The sequence below is a fragment of the Schistocerca cancellata genome, chromosome 7 (genome assembly GCF_023864275.1).
Source record: "Schistocerca cancellata isolate TAMUIC-IGC-003103 chromosome 7, iqSchCanc2.1, whole genome shotgun sequence".
In the NCBI taxonomy this organism is placed as follows: domain Eukaryota; kingdom Metazoa; phylum Arthropoda; class Insecta; order Orthoptera; family Acrididae; genus Schistocerca; species Schistocerca cancellata.
The window spans coordinates 115,936,655-115,964,558 of NC_064632.1; the positions used below are offsets into that span (position 1 = coordinate 115,936,655).

General features: G+C 39.8%; 1 protein-coding gene across 1 annotated transcript in view; it reads right to left on the minus strand.

The window, feature by feature from the left end:
* LOC126091906 (uncharacterized) overlaps nt 1–16,513 on the minus strand; it is a 191,540-nt gene extending 175,027 nt beyond the window's left edge. Inside the window, exons 1-2 of the mRNA XM_049907210.1 lie at nt 16,340–16,513; nt 7,296–7,541 (exon numbers count right to left, since the gene is read on the minus strand). Of these exons, the coding sequence (XP_049763167.1) occupies nt 7,296–7,541; nt 16,340–16,432 (339 nt within the window). The 5' untranslated portion in view covers nt 16,433–16,513. The remainder of the gene's footprint in view (nt 1–7,295; nt 7,542–16,339) is intronic.
* Nucleotides 16,514–27,904: the final 11,391 nt, after the last annotated feature.

Below are 27,904 nucleotides of genomic sequence, written 5' to 3' on the forward strand. Positions count from 1 at the left end.
AGTTGCAGTCAGATGAATATGTGTTGTACTACTCAGAAAGAGAAGTAAAAAGAACGAATGGAGTAGGAATGATTATGACAAAGGAATTGGCTAAATGTGTGGAATACGTAGACTATGCAAATGATCGAGTCATTGGTGTAAGGCTGAAAGGAGCACTAAAAGATTTACTGATTGTCCAGGTGTGTATGTCAACTTCAGAACATGATGACCAAATTGTACAGGAAACATACAATGTAATAGAGAGAATAATGGATGAAAATAAAAAATGCTGCAAAACAGTAATGGGAGACTGGAACGCCATTGTGGGAAAATGGAAAGAGGGAAACATAGTAGGCAGTCATGGTCTTGGAAAGAGAAATGATAGAGGTGAATGGCTAATTGACTTCTGCAGGGAAAGGCAGCTGATAGCGGCAAACACATGGTTCAAGAACCACAAGAGGGGGCTCTACACTTGGAAATCACCAGGGGATAAATACAGAAACCAAATCGATTTTATACTGGTAGAAGAAAGATACAGGAATGGAATCAAGAAGGTGCACAGATTACCAGGTGCAGATATTAATAGTGACCACAACTTACTTATGGCAGAAATAGAAATAAGAATGAAAAAACTGAAGAAGACGACCATGGTGAAGAAGTGGGATCTAGAGAAGATAAGATCCAACAAAGAACAAATTACAGAAATACTGTCTTGGGAGTTTCTAAACACATTACGAGACAAAGAACCACCTGATAATGCCAATGAGTACGGGATTATGCTGAAAGAAGGAATCATTACAGCAGGACAGCAAAATATAGGATATGTAAAAGGGAAAAGGTCAAGAAGACTATGGGTCACGCAAGAAATGATTTCCAAGATGGAAGAGAGAAGAAAATTGAAAAACAAGATCACTGAAGATGCAAGAAAGATATACCGAAGGTTAAAGAATGAACTACGAAGAGAAACAGAGCGTGCTAGGAAAAAATGGCTAAAAGAGGAATGTGATGAAATTGAAGAACTGGGTGGGACAGGAAGATACAACTTACTATACAACAGAGTAAAGACTATGACAAGGGAACAAAACAGAGCAGGAAGTGCTACTACGGAAATTTTGAGTAAAGACGAAGAGGTAGTGTACAAATATCGTGAAGATGTCCTCCAGAGATGGGAAGAATATCTAAAAGAGCTATATGACACAAATAGCAAACCCGAAACTCTGGAACCTGAATCACACAACAGTGTAAGTGATGACGAGAAAGGACCAACCATCATAATGGAAGAAGTAAACTCTGCCATAGCTGCAATGAAAAATGGCAAAGCGGTAGGTACAGATACGATACTGGGAGAAATATTAAAATGCTTGAACCAAGATAGGATAAGAGAAATATTGAGATTATGTAATAAAATATATGACAGTGGTGAATAGCCTGCAGACTTTCTGACAACAGTAATGATTCCATTACCGAAAAAACAAGGAACCAAGAAATGCAGCGAGCACAGGACAATCAGCCTCATTTCACATGCAGCCAAAGTGATGTTAAGAATAATTAATAAAAGATTTGAAAAAGTAATGGAGGAGAATCTTGGCGAGGAGCAGGTTGGCTTTAGGCAGAATACAGGCACCAGAGATGCAATAGGGCTCCTACGAATCTTGGGAGAAAGGTTTATTGAAAAAGGAAGAGACCTATATATGTGCTTCATCGATCTAGAAAAGGCATTTGACAGTGTGGTTTGGGACCATCTGGTGACTATAATGAGGGAAAAGGGAGTGGGCTGGAAAACCAGAAGACTTGTAAACTCATTATATCTTAATCAAAAAGTTTCAATTAAAGTGAGAGGAGAAAGTACAAACTGGATCGGACTAGGAAAAGGAGTAAGACAAGGATGCTGTCTATCACCTACTCTTTTCAACCTCTACTTGGAAAACGTGGTGGACTAATGCTCATTGGATGACAAAGGCGTAGAAATGGGAGGAAGAAGAATAGGGTGTTTGAGGTCTGCTGATGACATGGTCCTTCTAGCCACAGGGGAAAAATAATTACAGGATTTGGTGGACACCATTGAAACTAACGGGAAAAAATAGCCACAGGGGAAAAAGAATTACAGGATTTGGTGGACACCATTGACACTAATGGGAAAAAATATGGAATGAAAATTAACACAAATAAAACAAAAGTATTGGCACTAGGAGGAAATAAGGAAATAAAAATTATGCTGAATGAAGAAATACTAGAACAGGTGGAAAATTTTAAGTATCTTGGGAGCAGGATAGACACTGACTGGAAGTGCACCACAGAAATTAAAACATGGGTAGCAATGGCAAATGAGGTGTTTTATAAGAAAAGGAGAATTTTCTGCAGAGATCTGGATACAGAACTCAGGAAGAGACTCATAAAATGCCTTGTATGGAGTGTTCTTCTATATGGTGCAGAAACATGGACTATGAGGAAGAAAGAAAGATAAAGGCTGGAGACTTTTGAGATCTGGACATGGCGGAGGATGGAAAGAATAAGTTGGATGGACAGCGTAAAAAATGAAGAGGTACTGAGAAGAGTGGGAGAGAAAAGACAGTTACTAGATGTAATAAAGAGAAGAAAAAGAAACTGGATTGGGCATATATTAAGAAAGAATGATGGACTGATAAAAACAGTTTTAGAAGGTTATGTAGAAGGGAAAAAGGAGTGAGGAAGGAAGAGATTCCAGATACTGGATGACATGATGGACAGTACAACATACAGCAGCCTTAAGAAGGAAGCAATGGATCGCAGAAAATGGAGAGGCAAAGGACTTGCTAATATAGGAGATAACTGATGATGATGATTTTTATTTATTTATTTATTTATTGTTCCTTGGGACCAAATTAAGGAGAAGTCTCCATGGTAATGGAATGAGTCAATACATGAAATTATAACACGATATTAGAAACAGATAAAATGAAATATAAAAAAAAACATATTCAGGTGACAAGTCGTAAGTTTAAATGAAGACAATCAACAATGTAACACTGGAATTTGCTTAATTTTTTAGCTCTTCCAGGAGCTCCTCGACAGAATAGAAGGAGTGAGCCATGAGGAAACTCTTCAGTTTAGACTTACCAGAGTTTGGGCTACTGCTAAGATTTTTGAGTTCTTGTGGTAGCTTATTGAAAATGGATGCAGCAGAATACTGCACTCCTTCCTGCACAAGAGTCAAGGAAGTGCATTCTACATGCAGATTTGATTTCTGCCTAGTATTAACTGAGTGAAAGCTGCTAACTCTTGGGAATAGGCTAATATTGCTAACAACAATCGACATTAAAGAAAATATATACTGTGAGGGCAATGTCAGAATTCCCAGATTTTTGAATAGGGGTCGACAAGAGGTTCTCGAACTTACACCACATACAGCTCGAACAGCCCGTTTTTGAGCCAAAAATACCCTTTTTGAATCAGAAGAATTACCCCAAAAAATAATACCATACGACATAAGCGTATGAAAATAAGCGAAGTAGACTACTTTTCGTGTTGAAGTGTCACTTATTTCAGATACTGTTCTAATGGTAAATAAAGCAGCATTTAGCTTCTGAACAAGATCCTGGACATGGGCTTTCCACAACAGCTTACTATCTATCCGAACGCCTAGAAATTTGAACTGTTCCGTCTCGCTTATAATATGCCCATTCTGTCTGATCAAAATATCGGTTCTTGTTGAATTGTGAGTTAGAAACTGTAAAAACTGAGTCTTACTGTGATTTAGCATCAAATTATTTTCCACAAGCCACGAACTTATTTCATGAACTACATTATTTGTTACTGTTTCAATATTACACACAAGATCCTTCACTATCAAGCTGGTGTCATCAGCAAACAGAAATATTTTTGAATCACCTATAATACTAGAAGGAATATCATTTATATAAATAAGAAACAGCAGTGGCCCCAGCACCGACCCTTGGGGAACGCCCCACTTAACAGTGCCCCATTGGGACTGAACATCACTACCACTCTCAATATTGCGGAGAATTACCCTCTGCTTTCTGTTCTTAAAGTAAGAGGCGAACCAATTGTAAGCTACTCCCCTTACTCCATAATGGTCCAACTTCTCCAGTAATATTTTGTGGTCAACACAGTCAAAAGCCTTCGTTAAATCAAAGAAAACACCTAGCGTTCGCAACCTTTTATTTAATCCGTCCAAAACCTCACAGAGAAAAGAGAATATAGCATTTTCAGTTGTTAAACCATTTTTAAAACCAAACTGAACATTTGACAGCAAATTATGTGAATTTAAATGCTCCAGTAACCTTGTATATACAACCTTCTCGATAACTTTAGCAAACACCAATGGCATAGAAATAGGTCTAAAATTGTCAACATTATCAATGTCTCCCTTTTTATAAAGTGGCTTCACTACCGAGTACTTTAATTGGTGAGGAAACCGACCACTCCTAAAGGAAAAGTTACAGATATGGCTGAGAACTGGGCTAACATACATAGAACAATACTTCAGTATTCTGCTAGATACCCCGTCATATCCATGAGAGTTCTTGGTCTTTAGTGATTTAATTATTAACTCAATCTCCCTCTTGTCAGTATCATGGAGGAGCATTTCAGGTAACAGTCTCGGAACACTTTTTTCTAAGAGTGCTATATGATTCCCTGTTGGGACTAGGTTTCTATTTAGTTCACCTGCTATATTCAGAAAGTGATTATTAAATACTGTACATATATGCGACTTATCAGTAACACGGACATTCCCACTACGCACTGATTCTATATCCTCGACCTGTCTCTGCAGACCAGCAACTTCCTTTACGACTGACCATATGGTTTTAATTTTATCCTGAGACTTAGCTATTCTATCTGCATACCACATACTTTTTGCCTTCCTAATAACATTTTTAAGCACCTTACAATACTGTCTGTAATGGGCTGTTGCATTTAGATTTTGACTGTTTCTAACGGTTTGATATAATTGCCACTTTGTTCTACAAGATATTCTTATCCCTCTAGTCAGCCACCCAGGCTGCCTGTTTGTGCTAGTACCCTGTTTTAAACGTTCTAATGGAAAGCAACTTTCAAAGAGCATGAGAAAAGTCTTGAGAAAAGCATTATATTTATCGTCTACTGTATCAGCGCTATAAACATCTTGCCACTCTTGTTCCTTTATAAGATTTACAAAGGTCTCCACAGCAACCGGATCAGCTTTCCTGAACAGCTGATGACTATATTTAACACGTGTTGCAGCATAAAAATCTTTTAAAGTTAAAATTTGCACATCATGATCTGAAAGGCCATTCACCTTTTTGCTAACAGAATGCCCTTCTAGTAATGAGGAATGAACAAAAATGTTGTCTATGGTTGTTCTACCGTTCCCTTGCACTCTCGTTGGAAAGAATACGGTTTGCATAAGATTATATGAATTAAAGACGTCTACCAGCATCCTCTTCCCTGCACAATCACTTATACGATTAATATTGAAGTCACCACATATAACTAACTTTTTGTATTTCCTATAAAGTGAACCAAGAACCTCCTCTAGCTTTAGTAAAAATGTTGTGAAATCGGAGTCTGGGGATCTATAAATAACAACAGTTACAAGTTTAGCTCCATTAAATTTAACCACACCTGCACAACATTCAAACACCTTTTCAGTGCAGTACTTTGAAACATCAATTGACTCAAATGCGATGCCGTTTTTCACATACATGGCTACTCCCCCACACTGCAAAGAGCTCCTCGAAAAGCAGCCAGCCAACTTGTATCCTGGTAAAGGAAGCCTCTGAATTATCTCCTTATTTAAGAAGTGTTCAGATATACCAATAATTTCAGAGTCAACATCTATAAGTAGTTCACTAACTTTATCTCTAATAACTTGTATATTTTGATGAAATATACTAATTCCCTCATTACTCGGATACCTAAGCTTTGTCAAATGTGATTCCCTTGTTAGAGAGGCTTCCCTTAAGCAGGAATACCTTTCAGCTGACTTCAGTTTAAAAAAGGTGCAGCTCTAACACCCACTACTGCAGGAATTTTCCCATGAGTGATCCCACCAACCCCACCTATGCTGTCACCTATAAGCTTTGCCAACCTCCCCTTCCCATACCTGTTGGGGTGCAGGCCGTGTCTAGTGAAACCCGTCCTGCTGATAGACTCCACCGACACCACTGAAATGTGACCCATGCTTTCTGTCATCAGCGCACCCCCAAGTCTCATGTTATTACGCCTGACGGCTGTATTAAGATGAGGTTGATCGTGACGCTGAAACAGTTCCACGAAATGCACATTCGTGTTGCCAGTCTGAGTGGCTATCTTTTCCAGGTCACCATCTATGTTATACTCCCCATCCCTATCAATACTATTATCAGCCCCACCCACAATCGCTACCTGATCCTCTTTAGTAAAATCCCTACATAACCCCCCTATGTTAACAGTCACCTGAGCCAACCCTGCATTAGGCTTCACAATGCTGGTGACCTGGTACTCACTCCCGAGCACTTCCTGCAACTGCTGGCCTACACCTCTGCCATGAGAACTACCTAACAGCAGAACCTTCTTCTTCCTCTTCGACTTTGCAACTGTTCTAGCCACCGTAACTACTGAGGTCTGCTGCATACTTCCTACATCTAGACTAGAGATTCCTCTCCACTAGACTCTGACAGTTGGTCATATCTATTGTAAACACCAATAGTAAAACTATCTGAAAATCTTCTTCTCCTAGCAGATCTCTTGCCAACAGCCAGCTCCCATTCCCCAACCCCCTTCTCCCTCCTCATCCTATCTAGCTGCTCCTGTGCGTTTTTCAACTGCACCTTAAGGGCACATATCTTACGCTCCTGCTCCTCTATCAATTTACTCTTGCTACATAACCTGCAGTTCCAGGAGAGGATCTCACCAGAATCCCCACTAGCTTCCCCACTGCATTCCCCCCAGTGAAAATACTTCGAACAAGTCTCACACCACAATCCACTACTCACGAACCTACGGCAAAGCCCACACTTCTCACTCATGGTAAAATTTTACTTTTTCTAAATTCCGCAACTACAATAAGAAGATGTTAAAAACCTGACTACAATAATCACAAACTTACTCTACAAGGGAAGTAACTGCTATTATTAACAGTATTAATAAACAACAAATGTGAATACAACAAAAGACTAATACAGAAAGAGAATCAAACGTCTAATGACACAGTAACGAAGCTGTAAACAGTTCCCAAAAGGTTCTTCTGAAATTATTTCACCAGAAAACACCAAGAACACCGGTTGAAGACTACTAAAGTTCCTTGAAACTTTATATTACATAATTGGAAACAAAAACAACAAATATAACTTTACCTGCGAGAAACTGTGGCTTTTTGTGCTGGTATATGGTTGTGCTGATGGACCAAATCGATTATGTTCACGAGCTGAGGCTCTCGGTGAATAACTTAGTTCATTCTCCTGACCTTGCTCATGCACGTCCCTCTCAGACTTCTTTGGTAATCTTGGATGACTGAACCGTGGTTCTTCATCTTCATGTGGAGGAGATAGCTGGACCAGAGCATTTAATTTTGCAGCATTCTGTTTATCAGCTTCCACTTCCTGGAAGTAGTGACAAACAGCACAGTTAAATTACAAACCTTTTTTAACATATTCCAGTCATAAATATTAGGTCATAAAAAAATTACTAATTGTTTTAGGTTTCATATCTTGTCAACAACAGGTTCAGTGTCAACAACAGGCACAATGAGATACTGACAAACTTCTAATACCCACGTACACAGAAGAATGAAAGGGATAATGGGATGTCACCAGAAGTTGTGCTCACCAACTTATCACATGGAAATCACTGAAATGATGGATAAAAGCTAATATGATACTACTGTACAATCAATAAGAGGAAAGAGAGAGTGACTACATATACAAAAAAGTGGAGTTAAGGCTCAGGCCTTACTTATTAACAGATATCGAGTCTTTGAATGCAGTACCACCATAGCGGAGAATCGCTGTTTATATATGACACCGGGAGTTGTTGAAGTCCAGTTTTGCATTCCACACAAAGATTGAAGAAAATAGTGTTAAAGCAATTTACAGTTTGTGTTCCATAGATTCCATCGAGAAGGATAATCTTCAGTGACAAACAAATTGAAGTATAAGTTAACAAAAGACAAGCAAGTCATAGAAATTTAATCTGTGCACAATATAAAAAATAAGGTGGGTAAGTCAAACCTATCGATACCGAACATGAACTTTGACCTGTGAAGTACTTATGTTGTGGCGTGTGGTGTCCTGTGCACACAGAGATAGAAAAGAATATTCATAATATTTATTTGGCTTCTATATTATGTTTTGGAAGATGGCTTGTGGTGACAGACCTGTTGTGTGTAACGTGCGTTTGATTGTCAGTTGGGAAAGCCAACAAATATGAATCAGTAATAAAATTTGTGATGAATTGTTGATCTATAAGGTAGTCTACTGTCTAGGTTAGTTTGAAAGGTGGAACTCTGGTTGTGAGTTGGTCAGTGAATGTGATGACTTGAGAATAACCACAATTCTTGTTAATGTATGTATTATAATGCACATTGGATTTCAATGAGATATTTATGTCTGTCATTTTTATGACATCATGGATGGGATCGGCTGGTTCAATATTTCCATAAATTATCACTGTAGTGTGTTTACACCAGCTAAATGTAACCTAGTAAATTAGAAGGAAAGTCACTACTTTAAAAAAGCTGCTGCTGTGTCAGTTATATTTAATAACTGTTGTTTATCTTCTGATGGCAGCCTTCATCTGTAAGCACAGAACCTGTCTACAGTACAGGCCTACAATTTTTTGACATGCAGCTGCATAATGAACACTGCTACTTGCAATGTAGCTAACAGTAAATTTCAATGTGTTAATCTAGACAGTCGGATAATCTGCAGAAGTGGATAAAGTGAAATGTTTTTAATTTGCTTATTGGATTGGTAGGCGTTCCCAGTTTCTTGTTTTCTGTTAGATAGGAGCTTGCTGAATACTCTCACAGTAGGATGACAACTCCAGTGCAAATCCTAGACAATGAGGAAACTTCAACATAAAAATTAATTTTGTGTTTTGTACAGCGATTGTACAAACGTCAGTTCAGTTGAAACCATCTTTATTATACCCAACAAAATAATTAAAGAATAAGTGTACTGGGAAATGTAAGAACACAATTACCTTAGTTGATTTAGATGAAAAAGCAATAGTTGATGATTAATTTGACCAGTATGGTTAAATATTTACAATGAAATATACTGATTAGTCACATCCAAATTATAGAAGAAAACTATTATATCATAAAACATAAAAAATACTAGATCACAAAGTTCGAAGTTAAATTACAGGAAGAAAAGTGGTGAAAGATTTATACATCAGAAAATGCAGAGTGAAAATACAGCTTTATATATATTCCCACAGCATTTAGAATCTGGTGTTCCCCTAAAACAAAATGGAGCAGAGCTAAACATAGTCAAGAACAAGGCATGGATAATACCTGGGATTTAAGTATATTCTGCCAGGAACAGATAGCTCCACCTAAGTCAGAGGACATGTCGTAATAAAAAGATAGAAACTCCATTAACATCAGTATTTTGATAGGTTCCAGTCTGTTACTGGTATTTAAAAAAAGGTGAAACATTTGTACTATGCTCAAAAGAATAAATTAATAACAATTTGGAACAATATTAAACAAAAACAGTGACAGGAATTAAATTTCACATACAACTAAACTACCACACACAGAAGCATTAGTTTTAATTCAGCAGAAACTGTTTATGTAAACGACAACATTACTTTCAAAAGTGCAGTCTATAAGGAGATCGTAATAATGGTAATGCTACTGACTGTGATTTTGTTTCTGGCACAGTATTAAAATCTTGCGCTCACTAGACAGCACTATTCTATCTTTGTAATCAATCAATGACTCAGGACATATCTTCTGACAGGCTCAAGAATTTTACAGCAGCACCCATCTATGAGACTGGAGATAAGCAAACCAAATATAATTACAGACCTACTCCACTTCCTCCAGTCTATTCAGGGGTTTTTGTGAAAGTGGCCTATGACATAATGCTGGTTCATATTTTCTGAGCAGAACAACAACTGACTCTCATTCTGGCTTTAATAAAAGACTGCCCACAAAGAAATCCATGAAAGACCCCACAAATGAAGTCACGACTGCGAACCAGACAAATATAATGAAAAGTACAGTTGCTACTCACCAATAAAAAAAATGGAGATACTAATTGCAGAAAGTTAGCTTTTGGACAACACAGCCTTTGTCAAAGGCTCCAGCTGCCAGAGACTGTGGTCATGTGTGTGTGAGTTGCATTTGTGTGAGTGTATATGTTGTCTATTTTTTACAAAGGCCTTGTTGGCCTAAAGCTAACTTTCTGACAGTCTCTTTGTTGTGCCTTTCTGCAACTCAGAATCTCCACTTTATGGTGAGTAGCAACTATCCTTTTCATTATATTGTTAGATTCCATCCTGAATTCTCCATTGTTTTAAAAATTATCCTAAAGCATTTGACTGTATGGACCATAAACCTCTACTTGATGAGCTAAAATGTTATATCGTTACTGCCAGTCATCCTACCTGTGTAAACAAAGCTGATGGTCACACTGACAGACTATGTCACTGCAATGAAACTAACATAATATGTGGAGACCAATAAGGATCAGTTCCATGTTCACTCTTCTTAACCAACACAAACTGTCTTACCATGGCTTCGAAGGACTAGGCCAATTCAAAGTTTGTGTTGTTTTTGGATAACACAAACATGTATCTATGTATATGTACTGCACAAGCCACTGTACAGTGCATGGCAGAAGCTATTTTGTGATAATATCAGTTTCTCTGTCCAATATCATTCATATTTAGTGAGGGGGAAAATGAGATGTGTGATGATGGCAGCATAATGATTTCACATTCTTCTAAAAACACGTGCTCTTTGGATCTGTTCAATATCTATAATCATGCCCACTTGAGGAGGATTCCCAACACCGGTAACAATACTGTAGAATTAGCTGCACTAGTATCTTCTATGTAATTTCCTCTACAGCTCTACAGATGTATTGCACTTTCCTAAAACTCTTCCAAAAAGTTTACGTCCCTCAGTCATCTTCAAAATTCCTGATTTTACATATCTGTCCCATTTCATACTGATTCATAGAATTATCCCCTGAACACTTATACTGTGTGACATGGTCATGATATTCACCACTAATCTTGTAATTGGATACTTCTGGGTTCTTTCTCTTTGTCCTAGGCATCATCTTTCATTTATCCACATATGAATAAAGCTGTCATTTATTACACATTATGGAAATTTTGTCCAAGTTTTTCAGCATTTCCTTACAATCGCCCAACAATGTTTTCCTGCAGCCAACAACATCAACAGCAAACAAACTTATAGTGCTGCTGATTTATATGATAATTAATTAGTCTACATATATTGAACACATAGGAAGTGCTACTAAGGTTCCTTGGAACACAGCCAGAGGTGTATATTTGTTCCTGAACATTTGCCACCCAATATAACATGATGAGTCCTTTTAGTCAAATATTCATTGTGCCAGTCACGTATCTGCAAAAATATCCCATATAACTGTATCTTGGTTAACAGCCAAAGATATGATATATTGCAGAACACCTTTTTGACATCTGGGAAGACAGACTCTCGCTGTTCACTTGCTCTTATTTTTTTAAAAATATCATACATGAATAAAGCAAGTTGTAATCATACAAGAGGTTTTTGCTAAATCCATGATGATTCTTTGAGAAAAGATTGCTTTCTTTGAGAAACATCATAGCATTTGAGCTCAGAATATGCTCTAAGTTCCTATAACAGAAGGAAATCAGCAAGAATATGCTCTATGTTCCTAAAACAGAAGGAAATCAACAAATTTATTATGTAATTCTGTGGACCTGATGTTTTACCCTTTTTGGAAACAAGAGTCACCTGCATTATTTTCCAACCATGGAGGATGAGTCACTGCACAACGTATGTTCAACAAATGTGAGTTAGAACTACAGCTAATTCAACAGTGCATTAAATGTAAAATCTAACTGTAAATCCATCATGGCTTAGCGCCTTGTTTACTTTAAGTAATCTTAATTATTTTTCTCTGTCATTGTTAGTAACAACAACCATTGTGAATCAGCCGTTGGTATGGGAGTGTCCTTTTCGGATGAATCCCTTTTTTGAAAGCTGTATTTAATATTTCTGCTTTATGTCTGTTGACTTCATTTTCACCAGACAGATTCTCAAGAGATCAAATGGAAAGTTTTGACAAGTGCATTGACTGTACTTGTGACCAGACATTCCTAGGATTTTATGACAAACATTTCACCAGGTTATGAGAGTGAAAATTTTTATAGTCTTCATGTGTGGTCCTTTTTACAGATGCACGAGTTGCTAGTAAGTTTTATCTATCAATTTCCTGGCAATCCCATCTATAACACAAAAGTAATAGTATTCGTTTTTGTAACATTCTCCAAATGGTGGCAAAAAAGTTGTGTTTGTTGTCTTTTATTACTTTACTTTACTTATTCATTACGATTGACAGTTATAGCTTCATTCACATTTAACCAAAATTGTTCTGTGTAAGTTTATGGAGACTGTCCAACTGTTTGACCGAACATCAACACTCTCCTTATTTTCTTGGTGTCCTTTTCGTCTTTGGTGACATCAGACCTGTGACACTATCATTTCGATCAGGTCTGTCTGAAGCCAGAATATGTAATATACTATTATACTTATACATACTAGTTAATTGAGGCAACTATTAATCTAAGTCCACCGAGCCCGATTCCTCTCATGCATATTAGATTGCATACATTACATGAATTTGCAATTGTAAATAAAGGCAACCATCAGCTGTAGAAAGGAATGGTGACAATGAAAATTTGTGTCAGACTGGGACCAGATTTCCCACTTATCATGAGTGGCTGCCTTACCATTTGGCTATCTGTGCATGACTCATGGCCAGACCTAAATTTCCATTGGCCATCAACCATGCACCTATGACATGCATGCATGCATGTTCAAAGTAAGCTTGCATCCTAGTCAAAATAACACAGACACTGCAATTTCATATTTGTTTGCCAATACCGGGCAACCAACTTTCAAGTGCAATGTCTGACCTGTACAGATATATACACAATGGATGTACGAGTGAAGGTCGCAGACGCATGATTGACAACATACGAAAGTTTGGATCTGGCCATGAGTTGTGCAGGAATAGCCAAATGGTAAGGCAACTGCCTGCGATAATCGGGAAGTCCGGGTTCGAGTCCTGGCCCAGCACTAATTTTCATTGTCATTTCATTCTGCAGTTGATGGTTGTCCTTAATCGCAATTGGGAATTCATTTAATCTATTTCATAATGGTTGTAGTTGCCGCAGTTCCTGTTCCTTTGGACATGCACGCATGTCCAAGGGAACTTGGCTTCATAATCAGAATAACATAGGCACTGCAATATCATATCAGATTGCAGTCAGATTCATTTTGTACCTTGTTAAACCCAATGTTTCTGCTTCTTACTATAAATACTCCTCCTCAGAAGTCTAATCTCTCTTTCTGACACACATTCCAAATTTAATGTTTCCATGAGATGAGAGCCAACAACCATTAAGTTGTTAGAAAATGCATTTTAACCATCAGCTGTTTTATTTAATGTGTATGTCATGTACCGGTTTTGGTCATAGACAATCATCACTGGATGTAAGGCAAAACACATCAGTTAAAAACACTGTGACAACCTTGATGCTGTATCAGCTTAAAAGGAAAAGGGGAAATGTTTTTAATTGGTCTGTTTTACCTTACACCCGGTGCTGATTGTCTATGACCAAAACTGGTAGATGACATATAAGCGTTACATAAAACAGTTGTTGGTTAAAATACATGTTTTAAAGCACAGTCCACATGTTGTCAAAAGTGTCCCTACTCTCCATTTCAGATTTCAACCATGTCTCAGTTCCTATTACGGTGTGATGATGAATGCTTTCAGTGAGACGCATGAGCTTTGGAATTACTCAGGCAACAAATATTTTTGAGATTCTCACTCCAGGGATTTGCCAACCATTCTGTTGAAACGATTGGTTTAGCTGGAAGATTTTTATACTGGGAGGAGAGGGGCAAGGGGGTGGGGGGGGGGGGGTTCCAGTGATTTCAACTAATCTAAAAAGAAATTTCATTCTTCACATACTCTGTCACCTGAGTATCTATCTCCTGTGTATCAAGAGTGCAAACTAAACAATGTCAAATACAGTGTAGCTAACAGCCCTAAAACTATTTCACAGGTAATACTTTATGTTGACATTATCGGTCATACCCCTAATCAAACAGTGGGTGTAAATTATCTCGGTGTCCAAATGGATAATAAGTGAAAATAGACGCACATGGAAAAACTCATCAGAAAGCTTATTTCAGCTTTTTTTGCACTTAATAATATTTCACCGTATTTACCTAAAGACACGGGTGGTGACATATTTTCATTCCCAGTTTTTTGGAATTATCTTATGGAGCAATACACCTAAAGCAAATAAAGTATTTCATTAGTGAAAGCAATCAATAACAATAGTGGCTGAAGTAGGCAACTGCAGATCCTGCAGATAGAGCTTCTTAAGGGTCTTGACATTTTTACACTCACTTCTCAGTACATTTATAGGAATTTGTTGCTGATAATAAAAAGTGGTTACAGCAGAACTGTAATTTTCATGAACATGTTACAAGGCCCAAAATAATTTTTTTGTAGACTTTGCATTCTTCTCTGTGGATTAGTATGAAGCTATTTACTCTGGTGCAAATGTCTTCAACCAAGTTTCCACATAACATATAGCTAGAAATTGGAAATCCCTATGAATTAAGTAAATACCTCATCAGCCACTCCTAAAAAATATCCAATAACCTAATTTCAAAAGACTAAAAATTTCTTTAAACTGTATGGCAAATAGTAAATGTTGAAAACCTACATAAAAACTAATAACGTGTTGCAAACAGGTCTTTGTTGATACAAATGTTATTTTGCACATAGGCCCCTATATGTAAACGATGCAAGTAAATTATAAGAGCAGCTGTTAAATGTAACTGAGGAATTTACAGTCAAAAGTTGATACTAACCTTACACTTTACTGAATGGCATTTAGAAGTTCACACTGAGCTTCATAAACACAAATAATATTAGTCGATAAAGTGATAGTTTACTGGTCAATACAGGGGGAAAATTTGTTTCTAAGAGAAGTTTTGCTTTAATGTATCCCCTGACCCACTCAATATCTCTGTGGGTTTTCTTCTTGATGATTTTGCATTCAGGTGGGATGTAGATCACATTACATAAAACGCAATGGATAAATAGGAGTTACATGCTAAGGTTCCTTTAGAAATGTTCACCATTCGCTAGATTTTCTTTCAAAGTGATATAACTGTGCTCCATAAGAAGTAAGATTAACCTTATCGCTTTACTGAGAATTCAAAAACGAACAAATCTGTGTTAACAGCATGTTATGCTGCTCTCTGTCACCATTCAACAACAAGGTAGAGTAGTTTCTTTTCAAGAAGACAGGGGTATTATAGTATGAATTCACGGTTAATGAAAACATGAAATAAATATGCAAGATGTACCCGTGTTTACAATATTTAAAACGCATAAGTTTAAGAAAACATAAGAAGCTAAGGATACTAAGGGCTAATGATACACTAGGTTCCAAATGTATGTTACTCATCTCTACCGGACCCAATCAATTTCGGAAATAAAAGGTACAACACATTAGAAGGCAGCAAATTCGATAGTTGTAATACGATGCGTCATTATTACTTAATATTTTTCGTAGTTAATTCAAAATTACTGTGCTATTGCCCTTCCCGGTGACTTCAGCTAGACCACTTTTATTATAAGGTAATAATGTGTCATGCTTTCCTTCTCGATATTAGGGTCTGCGACGTTACTAACTATTGTAGTTTCCTTTATTTTACAGACGTCGCAAAATAAGTATATAAAATGGTGTATGGTGATGCATCTGAGAACAGAACAGAGAGACTACTGTATTCAGTCATCACATGGTGTTATTTCTCTCGCGCCTCAACAAAAAGCGGTACCACAAATGGCCTACATCGGTCTCGTCGATCGTATGCTAGTTTACTGAAGTATCTGATGTCAAATTTGGTTAAATTTCTTAGAATATACATGCAGCTTCAGTGTAAGTACAATTGTAACTCCAACATGCTTTATTGCGGGCAGTAGCAATAAATATCCAATACTCATCTAAAGATTTCCGTGTTTTTCATTATGCACACGAACTTAAGATATTACGCAAAAGTCCGTTTTTATTGGCAAAGAGGTAATGTAATCATGCAAATAATTTTTAATTTTCTAACCAAATATCTTCGTTGAATTCTTTCGTTGTTTTTCCTTATTTTTTCGATTCTTTCTTCCAAAAGAGAATCGTCACTTCTTGTCGTCTGTGACATGATTCCCTATGACTAACTTAACCTCACATATTACACCGTAGCGGAGGCACACACCGCTGTGCTACTTGGCGTTAAATTATGTCTTTGCAACAACGCGCGTTTCAGAGATAACATGTGCCTGGCTTCCACAGGTATATAAAACTTGCACATACATGCATCGCATTCCACCCCCACCCCCTCTTACCGTCAGCACTGGCCGTAGAACTGGCTTCGAGAAAGGCTGCACTCCTACGACCTACTTTACACAACCCAAGCCATAATATGTACAACGCTGTTAAGGCCACATACTAACTATGTAGTACTGCGTTCATGGAAATACGAGTAATGAACGTTTTGACTTTGATTGTTGTGAAATGTGCAACATCTGGTAAACTGCTTCCCTAGATATCCAAAGGCCACTGATGCGACTGTAAAGGTACGTTCCCTGACTGATTTGTTATTATAGAAAAGATATTTAAGGCTAGTGTGAGAGTGTAAAGCCATATAATGAACTGCATGGATGTAACATGTTAGTACAAGGTGGCGCATTATCCATGGTAAACCTGTATTATTATCAGTTAAATGATATTATTCAGATGCCACATAACTACTATGTCTCAGGATGTGCAAGCAGTAAACGGACACATACAGAGAAATTCCGAGGAAAAGTTGGATGCTTTCCAAGAGACCCTTAGTCAGCACTAAGCATCGGAAGAAGAGGACATGACAACATTTGATGCTTGTACAGTTCTGCGAGGAAGCGTTGAAGGGTTTACTCCTCCAAAACTATGTGAAGGTTCGATTCCTAGATTTTTCCCCAATCTATCACATTATTTAATTAATGAACTAAATCTCCTTCTGGGAAGGATCCAAATGAAAGAAGGTGTATTGGAAAGCTAGTTATTGATACGAGAAATGAAGACTGATTTGCAAAAAGTGCGATTAAAAGTTTTACAGATGTGTGTGAAAATGTGGATATTACCCCTGTAAGGACAAGTGCTACAATACTGTAATATATGAGTAATTATACTTGTACAGATTATCAGTGGAAGGAATTACAAAACATAAAACCATTGTAAAGATTAACAGCTATAAACATATTGCTTCCCTCCACAGTTCAGCTGAAAATAAGTCTAATACGACCTATTTCGATGTGAGATCATATTTCGTTCTAATGTAGCTGATTCTAGCTTTTGTCTGTTTTTTTTATGAGAAACTGCAATGATAAAAAAGCATGAAGTAGAAGCATGTAACAGTTTCAAACATTACCACGCAAAATTTCATCCTGCCATAAAATTCTTAAGATACACTGCTGGCCACCGTAAATGCAACACCCTGAAGGAAGCATCCGAATCAAGTGAAATTTACACCATGAGTTTGCAGCGATGAGATATGCAACTGATTAGAATTTCAGAGCAGACGCACATCACGCGCGCCTGTGGCGCCACCTCATAGCGCCATTTAAGGCTTGGCGATTTCGACGAGTGTACGTTCGGCACGTGTGTTTACCTTGTGGTTGTTTCACAAGACGATCAGTTATGCCTCGTAGACAACAGCGAACATCTTTTGATCAAGTATCCGAGTTCGACAGAGGAAGGATAGTGGCTTACCGAGATTGTGGATTATCATACAGAGAAATCGCTAGTCGTGTTGGACGAAACCAAACAACTGTAATGCGGATATGTGACCGTTGGATGCAGGAAGGTACGACGGACCGACGTGGTCGATCGCATTCACCTCGGTGCACCACTGCACGTACTGATAGGCAAATTGTGCGCATGGCAGTGACGGATCGCTCAGTGACATCCCAAACCATAGCACAGCGCATTGCGTCTGTAACGCATCATCCAGTGTCTGCGCGTACCATTCGACGCCGTTTACAGCAGAGTGGTCTGTCCGCAAGACGTCCGTTGCTTCGTCTACCATTGACGCAAACCACAGACGTCTCCGTCGCCAATGGTGTGATGACAGACGGATGTGGACGGCAGAATGGAATGACGTTGTCTTTACTGACGAGGCACGCTTGTGTCTGCAGCACCACGAAGGTCGGATTCGAGTGTGGAGACACCGTGGAGAGAGGATGCTGGACAGCTGCAGTATGCACCGCCACACTGGTCTTGCGCCGGGTATTATGGTATGGGGCGGTATTGGATATTACTCTCGCACGCCTCTAGTACGCATTGCCGGTACTTGAAATAGCCGGCGCTACATATCCGAGGTGCTGGAGCCAGTTGTCCTTCCTTACCTTCAGGGCTCGGCCACAGCCACATTTCAACAGGATAATGCGCGACCACACGTGACACGCATTGTCCAAAGGTTCTTCGTCAATAACCAGATTGAATTGCTTCCCTGGCCGGCTCGCTCTCCGGATCTTTCGCCGATAGAAAACATGTGGTCCATGGTTGCTCAACGAGTGACCCAGATTACATCCCCAGCTGCCACACCAGATGATCTTTAGCAACGTGTGGAAGCTGCTTGGGCTGCTGTACCCCAGGAACACATCCAACGTCTCTTTGACTCAATGCCGAGACGTGTGGCAGCGGTGATCTCCAACAATGGCGGCTACTCTGGCTACTGATTCTGGCAGGAACCACATGTCACAGACGTCTGTAAACGTAATCATTCGATACTTGGTCAACATGTTATCTACAAAATAAATTTTGTTGTGCCACCTCTTGCCTTTCTTGGTGTTGCATTTACAGTGGCCAGCAGTGTAGTTACTTAAAAGGAAGTAATGCGTATTTTGTGCATTTTCTCTGCATTACCTATTTTTTTAGATTCTTATGAGTGAAATTGCTGCTCGATATAGAGACACCAAGCAAGAATCTATCGAAGCAGCTCCTCAGAAGTATGTTGTTTGTCAAATTAGACACTGCAAAAACAGGTAGTGAAATTCTACTGAATTAAGCCAGACTTACACAGTATTTCTGCAACTTCACTACTGCAGTGCTCCCAATCAGGTAGCTTCTATACACACAATGAAAAACGATTGTGTGTTGCGTATATAGAGTGCACAAGCACATTCAAATAAAGCTGTATTACAGACCTTATTGTGACAGTATGAACTGTACTAGAAATCAGAATTATAATCAGCATATAATTGAAGAGATAGTCATCTACAGTGCACTGATAGTTTGAAACGTTTTTTGGTGCAACATGCATCCAGAATGTTTTTTTCTCGTAGAGCAATCTTTTATTTTCACATCTCAGGAGCTGGATATGGCGTATTGCGATGAGATGGAATGACATTGTGAAGGAGGATATTAAATTTGTGCTCTCCATTTTGAGACAGCCAGTTTATGAATCAGATAAGGACAAAATCGTATGGAATATAATGACATCAGGGTTTGATACTCCCAAGAACCCACATCTGTTTCATTCAAATGAAAACTACCCAACGGATCCCCTGTACCTGTATTGAAGAATGGGAAGCAAAAATTGCAATGCTCTGTGGACACCATGGATAGAGGAGTATCGAATGCAGCAGTAAGTGCCTGGCATACAGATTCAATTATAGAGTTTACACTAATTCATTTAGATGTGGCACTCATTTCATTTGAGGCAAAAATAATTAAATAAAATGAAACATACCCGAAAGTACATTCCAGACATGTGGATGTACTTATTAGCATTTCCTTTTGAGCCTAAAGCGTTGGGTTACAATTCATTTTACTTCTTAAAGGATTTTTGATGGTACAAATATGACTTGGTAAATATGAACTGTTTTTGTACATTGCGCCCTGATTCTGTTATTACATGTTAACATTAGCAGGAAGACAGGATATTAGTTTTGTTTTGGAAAATAACAGGGAAATTACACCATTAAAAATAGTAATTTTTCAGTTGATATCATACAACTCCTCTGTTACTACAGAGTAGATGCTTTGAGTACCAGCACTGCAGCAGCTGTCAAAAGATTGCCATTTTCTTGTCCTATAGACTTTCGTGACTGCTGGTCATAGATTGTGGTCCCACTGTAATGCCAGCTTATATTACAGTCAGAAAAGTTAAAAACCGTTTAACTTAATGGTGACGTGAACATCCTCCCATCACTGTCCACGAGCTTCTGCAGTTGCTACCAGATGAATTCATTAAACAACACATGTCCCCAGTCGTTCATTTATGCATGTGAGTAGTTCGCACCATGGCAAAAAATGGGCTTTATGTCCAACTAAGTGAAGAAATAACTTTTTAAAGTCGCAATATGTTCTTAAACTTCCTGATACGAATCTCGTTGTCACTTCCAGCAAACCTGTAGAATCACTTACATGTATCAAAGCAACACAGCGACATTTCCAGCAAAGCAAGGTATTCAAAAGTGGAAGGTTATTCATGTGTATCTCCACGATTTTAGAAGACAACTACATGAAAAGTTAAAGACAAACAGAAAGAGAAAGAGAAACATATCAGTGAACAGAGCTTGTCTCTAAGTTTTGATTCATAATACACGCCTCAGCATAGTTACAGAGCGCACCAACAAGGGCCAGGCGTATCGAAACCTAGCGTTTTGTGTCCTTGAATCCGCTAAATGTGCATCAGTTGCGATGTTTCAGCGACGATTTAATACAAAAAAGCTCAAACAGGCAAAACAGTCAATGGGAGGTACAAAATATTTTGTGAGACTGGCAACTTATGTGGTGTGAAGGAAACAGGCTGTACATGATCAGCAGCAGGTAGAGTGGAGTGTGTGCTGGAATCATTCGTCAGGGGCCTGAACAAATCGACAAAACGTGCGAACAGAGAACTACAGATACCACAGTCAACTGTTTGGCATATTCTATTCAAACATCTGGATGTAAAACCATATTACCTGCAATACTTACATGTGGTGACTACTCGGGACAGTAAGCAATGTTCTGACTTTTCAAATGACTTGCAGCAGCTACTAGAGGAAGACAGTTTTCACAGAAGTAGATTTTTAGTGATGCCACATTGAATTGGTGTGGAAAGGTGAATCATTGTAACGTGCACGTTTGGGGCACAGAACACCGACACAAGACTGTGGACCACGTCGCTAATTCATCTAAAGTCAAGGTATTTTCTTCCATGTCCCCTTTAAAAGTTTGTGAACTACTTTTCTTTGTGGAGAAAACTGTAACTGGTTCCGTGTACCTGGACATACTGTAGCAAAGACTTATCGCACAATTACAGCAAGACAGTGGAGACTTTATTTTAAATAAGACCACACTTTCTGTCAGATGTTCGTGATTACCTCAATACCGAACTGCCTCAGCACTGTATTGTATGTGCCGTCCTCTTCTTGAGTGGCCCCTGCAGTCACACAACTTAGTTGCATGTGATTTCCTTTTCTAGAGTTATGTTAAATATCGTGTGTTCCTGCCTCCACTGGAAGAATTGCAAGGGAGTATAATTAATACAGGCCCTGGTATTAACCATGACTCGTTGGGGCATGTATGGCAAGAGTTTTGACTGTCATAATAACGTTTGCCCTGTAACATGGGTTAAAAGCTTGGAGATATGCTCTATCCACTGGTGTGTGTCTCTGTCCTGCATGTCATGTAGCGTTCATGCAGTCATCTTCTGAAACCACAGAAAAATTTAAGAATAGCACCATATTGTAATTGAGAGGATGAGTTTGCAGAGTTATTCATTAATGCAGAAATGTCAATATTATAAAGGTATTTATACTTTAGCGGAATGATAATAAGTTTTTAGTTTGATTATTTAGTGCAAATATTACAATTAAATAGAAATAGGAAATGTATTTCTGCGTCAGAGATTTAAAGCTATTCTTGACGTAAATAAAATCCCTTGTAAATGCAACAGTGTTATTATTGACTCAATCATTGAATGATGGCTGATCAAATGGTTCAAAATGGCTCTGAGCACTATGGGACTCAACTGCTGAGGTCATTAGTCCCCTAGAACTTAGAACTAGTTAAACCTAACTAACCTAACGACATCACAAACATCCATGCCCGAGGCAGGATTCGAACCTGCGACCGTAGCGGTCTTGCGGTTCCAGACTGCAGCGCCTTTAACCGCACGGCCACTTCGGCCGGCGATGGCTGATCGTGCACCATTCTACAAAGTCTGAGTACGAAATTAAGTATAGGAAAAGTTATATTTACAGCAACTGTTGCCTCGAAGTACCGTGACTAAGGCTCAAAAACAATTTAAACTGTTGAGCGAAGGGCTTTCTTTTCCTATGTACATTCAGAGCATTATAAGTAGCAGATGCAGTAAACATATTACACTGGGAATAAAGAGGTCACCAGCTGTCCGGTATCACAGTGTTACTTGTAAATTAATGTAAGCTGCGAAGTGTTACATGTCGTTTAGGCAAACGACATTTCACACTCCTTGTGTAGTACAAGGGTAGCGAGTAAGTTGCGAAACATTTACTGAGCAAGAGGTGGCTTGACCATCAAAGAGCAACCACACTCTCCAAGAATGTAAACAAAAGATGAGAACGTTTTGTGACAAATGAAATATAGTGTAATCTGGATTGTCGTGCTGAGCCTTCGACGTGCTTGTATTATGAAACGTTGTGTTCTACTCAAATTCACGAGTCTCGCTAATGATCTGTACACCCATTCAAGGAAATATGTGTATGTAAAAGGAAAGTAGTGGACATGATTTCTCGTGATATGAGTAGCAATTATCTTTTTTTGCTCCAGTAACAGCTGCAGAACATGTAGTAGTTAAGCATTTCTTCAGCTGTACATGGGGTTTTAGAAGCACTGATTAACAGAACCTCTACTTCAAGAGAATCAACCACGGCGACCAGATTAAAAGAAGAAGGTAAAAACATCAGATATTACGGTGGGTGACAGATCTAATGAAATTTTCTGACTCAGCTTCAGCATCAAGGAGCGAGCCAGCAACTACATAAAACACTAAACCAAAAAGAAAAACACTTCGTTTCGCGACCATGGCAGTATGCAGAGCGTTGGAGCAAAGGGAAGAATATGGAACACTATAAATTTGTAAACGCTTGAAATTGAATGAGTGAAAAATTTCGGCGTTGCTAATAAGAACAACGATTAAACAAAATGAGAAACTACAAGTGAATGGATGTAAAACTGAGTAACGTTCTGTTAAGAAGAAATCGAAAAGAAATATCGGTACACTTCACGAAATCTGAAGACAAGTCATACAATTATGGTACAAGTATTATGGCAACTTCAGTTAAATCTATGTGCCAAGTAAACCACATCGACACATGCATATAAGGATGTTTTTATTATGATGAAGTAATTTTTCGGTGGGTTTGTAGGAAAAGTTTGCAGTGGGATCAGAGAAGAAGATTTCGAATCTTGACATCGGTGGGGATGCAGCAGTACCTAGACAACGCTGCAGGGATGCTGCTGTATGACACAGTGAAGACCACCTATCGCTGTAATTGAGACACTGGCTGCGCCAGGTGATGCAACTCATCATGGTACATCGCCACATACATGCGGTTGCATTGGCCACAGGATAAGAGTGCAGTTCATTGGAAAGGGTAAGGTGTTCAGAAAATACAGAAATCCGTTTTGAAAACTTGTTTTTGTCTAGACAGTGGCACAGTGTTTCACTGTTGTTGTGCTTAATAAAACTGTGCAGTAATAGAGAGTACATAATAGAGAATATTTGCATTGTATGGCAGTCATTAGTAGATGAATGACTGCATAGGCTCCAGAATAGGCTAAAGAATTTTGCAACAAATATCTGACAAAATGAACTCCAAATTTAAGGAATTATCTGACAAAGTAAATTCTAATGTTAAGAAACGATCCTACAAACTCGATCCTAATATTAAGGAACAATCTGACAAAGTAGAGTCTAAAAGTAATGAACTGTCTGCCAAGGTAGAAAACACGAAAGAAGAACTAAAATTAGAGATAACAAAACATATCAAACAGGAAATAGAAGCTAAATTAATTAACAATGCAAGTTCTTTGACCCAGTTGCTTCAGGAGTTGGAAGATAAGATCAATAACCAATGCAATTTAGTTAATGAGAAAGTTAAAGAGCGAATCTCAGAGGCGAATGAATGTGTAACTGTTTTAGAACGACTGCAAAGAATTTAGAGAACTAGCTAACACACCTGAAACGTTATCGAATTTGGAGGAACGATTACATGAATTGGTAAATTCTACCATACAAGAGAAAGTAGAATCGCTTAATACTAAAACTCTTTCTAAGGAAAGTGGTGCTGAAGAACATGAATGTTGGTCAAAGTATGTTAAACTTTATCCTATTAAACAAGCATGTACCAATACAGTAATGCATTGCTTGCAAGCGTATTTTCAAGTTGTGGTTAAACCACATTGTCTATTAACTGGTAATGGTCCACAATTTATTAGCCAAAATTTTAAGAAATTCTTGGCTTTGGAAGGGGTAAGACATGTAACTATATTCGCGTATCTCCATGGACCTTATTCAACCTCTTGTGGATGTTTCCCACTGTCTCATTTTCACAGCACAGGAATTCTATGACAGCACGTTGCTTCTGACGAACGTCAAGTGTAGCCATCTTGAAGACATGCTGTGACGGCGCCACTCACAGGAACAGGTTGAACTAAGTTTTAAAACAAGCGGGAAGGATGTATCTACGCACTGTAAAACTTTCACACATGCAGAATGAAAACTGTATTTTTACAAAAATTGTGTGCATTTCTTTTGGAGTGACCCTCGTACATTTACTGAGGATGAATAAAGTACTAAACTGTAACGTTTCTTTACCATACCTTTGTTGGAGTATGTCGTATCGATTTCCATATAGTCTGCAGGTAACTGAACTACCATTAAACGCAGTTATTCCGTAAATTTCAAACCAGGCAAACGGTGTGTTGAAAGCAGTGTATATTGTGCTGAAATCAGAGAATTTCTGTCAAAAGTAGTCTCTGTAGCGCTGATACCAGATTAAGAGAAAAATTTGTGAGGAGGTGCAGTGTAACACTGCATTAGCCGCTGGTCGCCAATAAGCATGGTGTGCCGACATCTGTGTTAAGGCAACAGGCTTGTGAAATTATTACAAGATGGGCTACCCTCACTCAGCGTAACTTAGCAGTACAGCATTAATGCATGGCGCAGGCAAGGCGATCTTACCAGCATTGGGGTTTCAGTGGTGTTGCCCAATATGTGACCAGGACTGGCGCATTGGCACAACAATTGCGCTGCTATCAGATATAAATAACTCTTGATTTTATAGCAGAGTCATTCACAGTCCAGCAGTACCACCAGCATGCTGGGCCTACATCAGCTGCTGCTTTGAGACCCTGCCAAAGTAACTGCTTCCTGCACTAAGTGCGGCCACTGGACTTGGAGCCACAGTGAAGTAGATCTGTCGGTCAACTCCAGCAACATCCGGACTCCTGCTAGGAGACAGTAGGACATAGCACCCACCTCCTAACAACTCAGTGGGCTTGCCCCTTGTCGCCCACCTTGGCCGCCAGGCTGCTGTAATTCATCAAAGCAAGATTCCAGCACATGCTGCTGACATTGGTGTTGTGGCTCACACAGTAAAGGCGTGGGCACAAAGCCCGGTACCGAATTGGCAAAGCAGGGCGCCAGTACATACTGCAGCCATCTGGACGGACACTAGTTGCCAGATGACTGACTACTGGCCCACTCCTGTGGGGCAGGAATGTGATTGCTTCCCCACCATGCCGCAGAACCAATGTATAAGTTGGAAATAAAGTGTTAACTTAGACAGTCACTTCTTTTTGGGCCACATCATCATGCCATCCAGTATCACCCCTTGGCCACCCAGCCCCCTGACAACTTGGTCACTCCACGCCACTCCTGAGGTTGGCTACAAAGTGGGGTCAGGAGTTCTGACATTGCCTTCAGTGGGCATCACAGTGTGCATCATCCACACAGTGCGAGGTCTGAATCGTGATCTGCAGTATCAGTGTGGCGGGGTGAGTCGAGAAACTTTATTTTCTATGTGTGTGGCAGGCATGAGATCTAAGAGAAAGTGTTATGTTAACTTGAATGTTACTTTGTTTAGACCATAAGAACCAGCTGATCTGCCTGAATTATGTGGGAACAGTAAATGTTGAGACTCTACGTGTTTGACAATAAGGTGCAAGGTGTAACTGTTTTCTTTCTGTGAGTTGGTAATTACTACGTATTTTTATTGTGTATCAATGAAGGATAAAGGTGTTGGAATGGCAGAGTCAAAGATACAGAGTATCACTGGGCCAAAGGCACTTCAGGCATTAGTTAATGAGGCATCGCAATGGGGAACAGAAAATCGGTCTTGCTTAGTATGATAACAGCTGGGTATGAGGATTTAGTGTTGCTCAAGCCACCCAATCTTGTAATAGACCAGCTGCCACTAACCTTGAAGTGTTGGCAGAAGAGCCAACACTGTGTTGCTAGAGGAGGCCGAAATGCACGCGTTTAATTACACGCTGACTGGCGTGAGGTCTGGAACAGTTAAGGGAATTAATAGTAGCAAATAAAGTACGTAGTTGATATAATACTTAACTTTAATCCACAACTGGTGTACATCCCTCTTGACGGTACATGTTATAATCTCAATATCAAATGCTATGGCGCCTTGCTAAGTCGTAGCAAATGACGTAGCTGAAGGCTATGCTAACTATCGTCTCGGCAAATGAGAGCGTATTTGTCGATGTAGCTTCGCTAGCAAGTCAGCTGTGCAACTGGGGCGAGTGCTAGTACGTCTCACTAGACCTGCCGTGTGGCGGCGCTCGGTCTGCCATCACTGACAGTGGCGACACGCGGGTCCGTCGTATACTAGCGGACCGTGGCCGATTTAAAAGCTACCACCCAGCAAGTGTGGTGTCTGGCGGTGACACCACATTCCTCCCCCGCAAATCGGCGAACGGTTGTGTTATAAGGCTTCCGTCCGCCGTGGGGAGGACCCCATGTTGACGTATGCGACGAGGTGGGGAGCCTAACAACAGGCGAGGCTGTGCCACCCGCACCCGGCCATTCGGTCCGAGGGGAGCTAGGAAACGCCTGGAAACCTAGTCCAGGGTGCACGCCAACATGCGGTGTATGCGCCCATAGATAGTCAGGAGGGGCCGAAGGGTCGACCTCCATCGAGTCGGAGCACCCGACTGGCGAAGACGACAGATGGTCCGGAGCGGGCAAGAGTTCCATGGCGGAGGACAACTGGTCACGGGAAGCGATCGGCGGCGCGTGACCCAGGGAGGCGCCTGGCGATTGCAGCGACTCGTCCACTGCGGGCGTCGCCGGCGACAGAACAGGCGGCGGCGGCGGCGGCGCGTCGCCATGAGGCAAAATGGAGGGCAGCGTCGGTAACACCTGGGGATGAGGCGAGCCAGTAGATGGGTCCCCAGGGCGCTGACCGGATGGCACCGTCGCTGAAAGCAGACGGGGAGCGGCAGATCCCGTACGACGCCAGAGGCGCAGCTGATTGAGATGCCGACGCACCTCACCAGAGGCCCCCAAAACCAGATACATCGCGCGACCGAGGCAGCGAAGAATGCGCCCTGCGAGCCAACGCCGTGAACCTCGATAGTTGCGAAAGTAGACAACGTCGCCCGG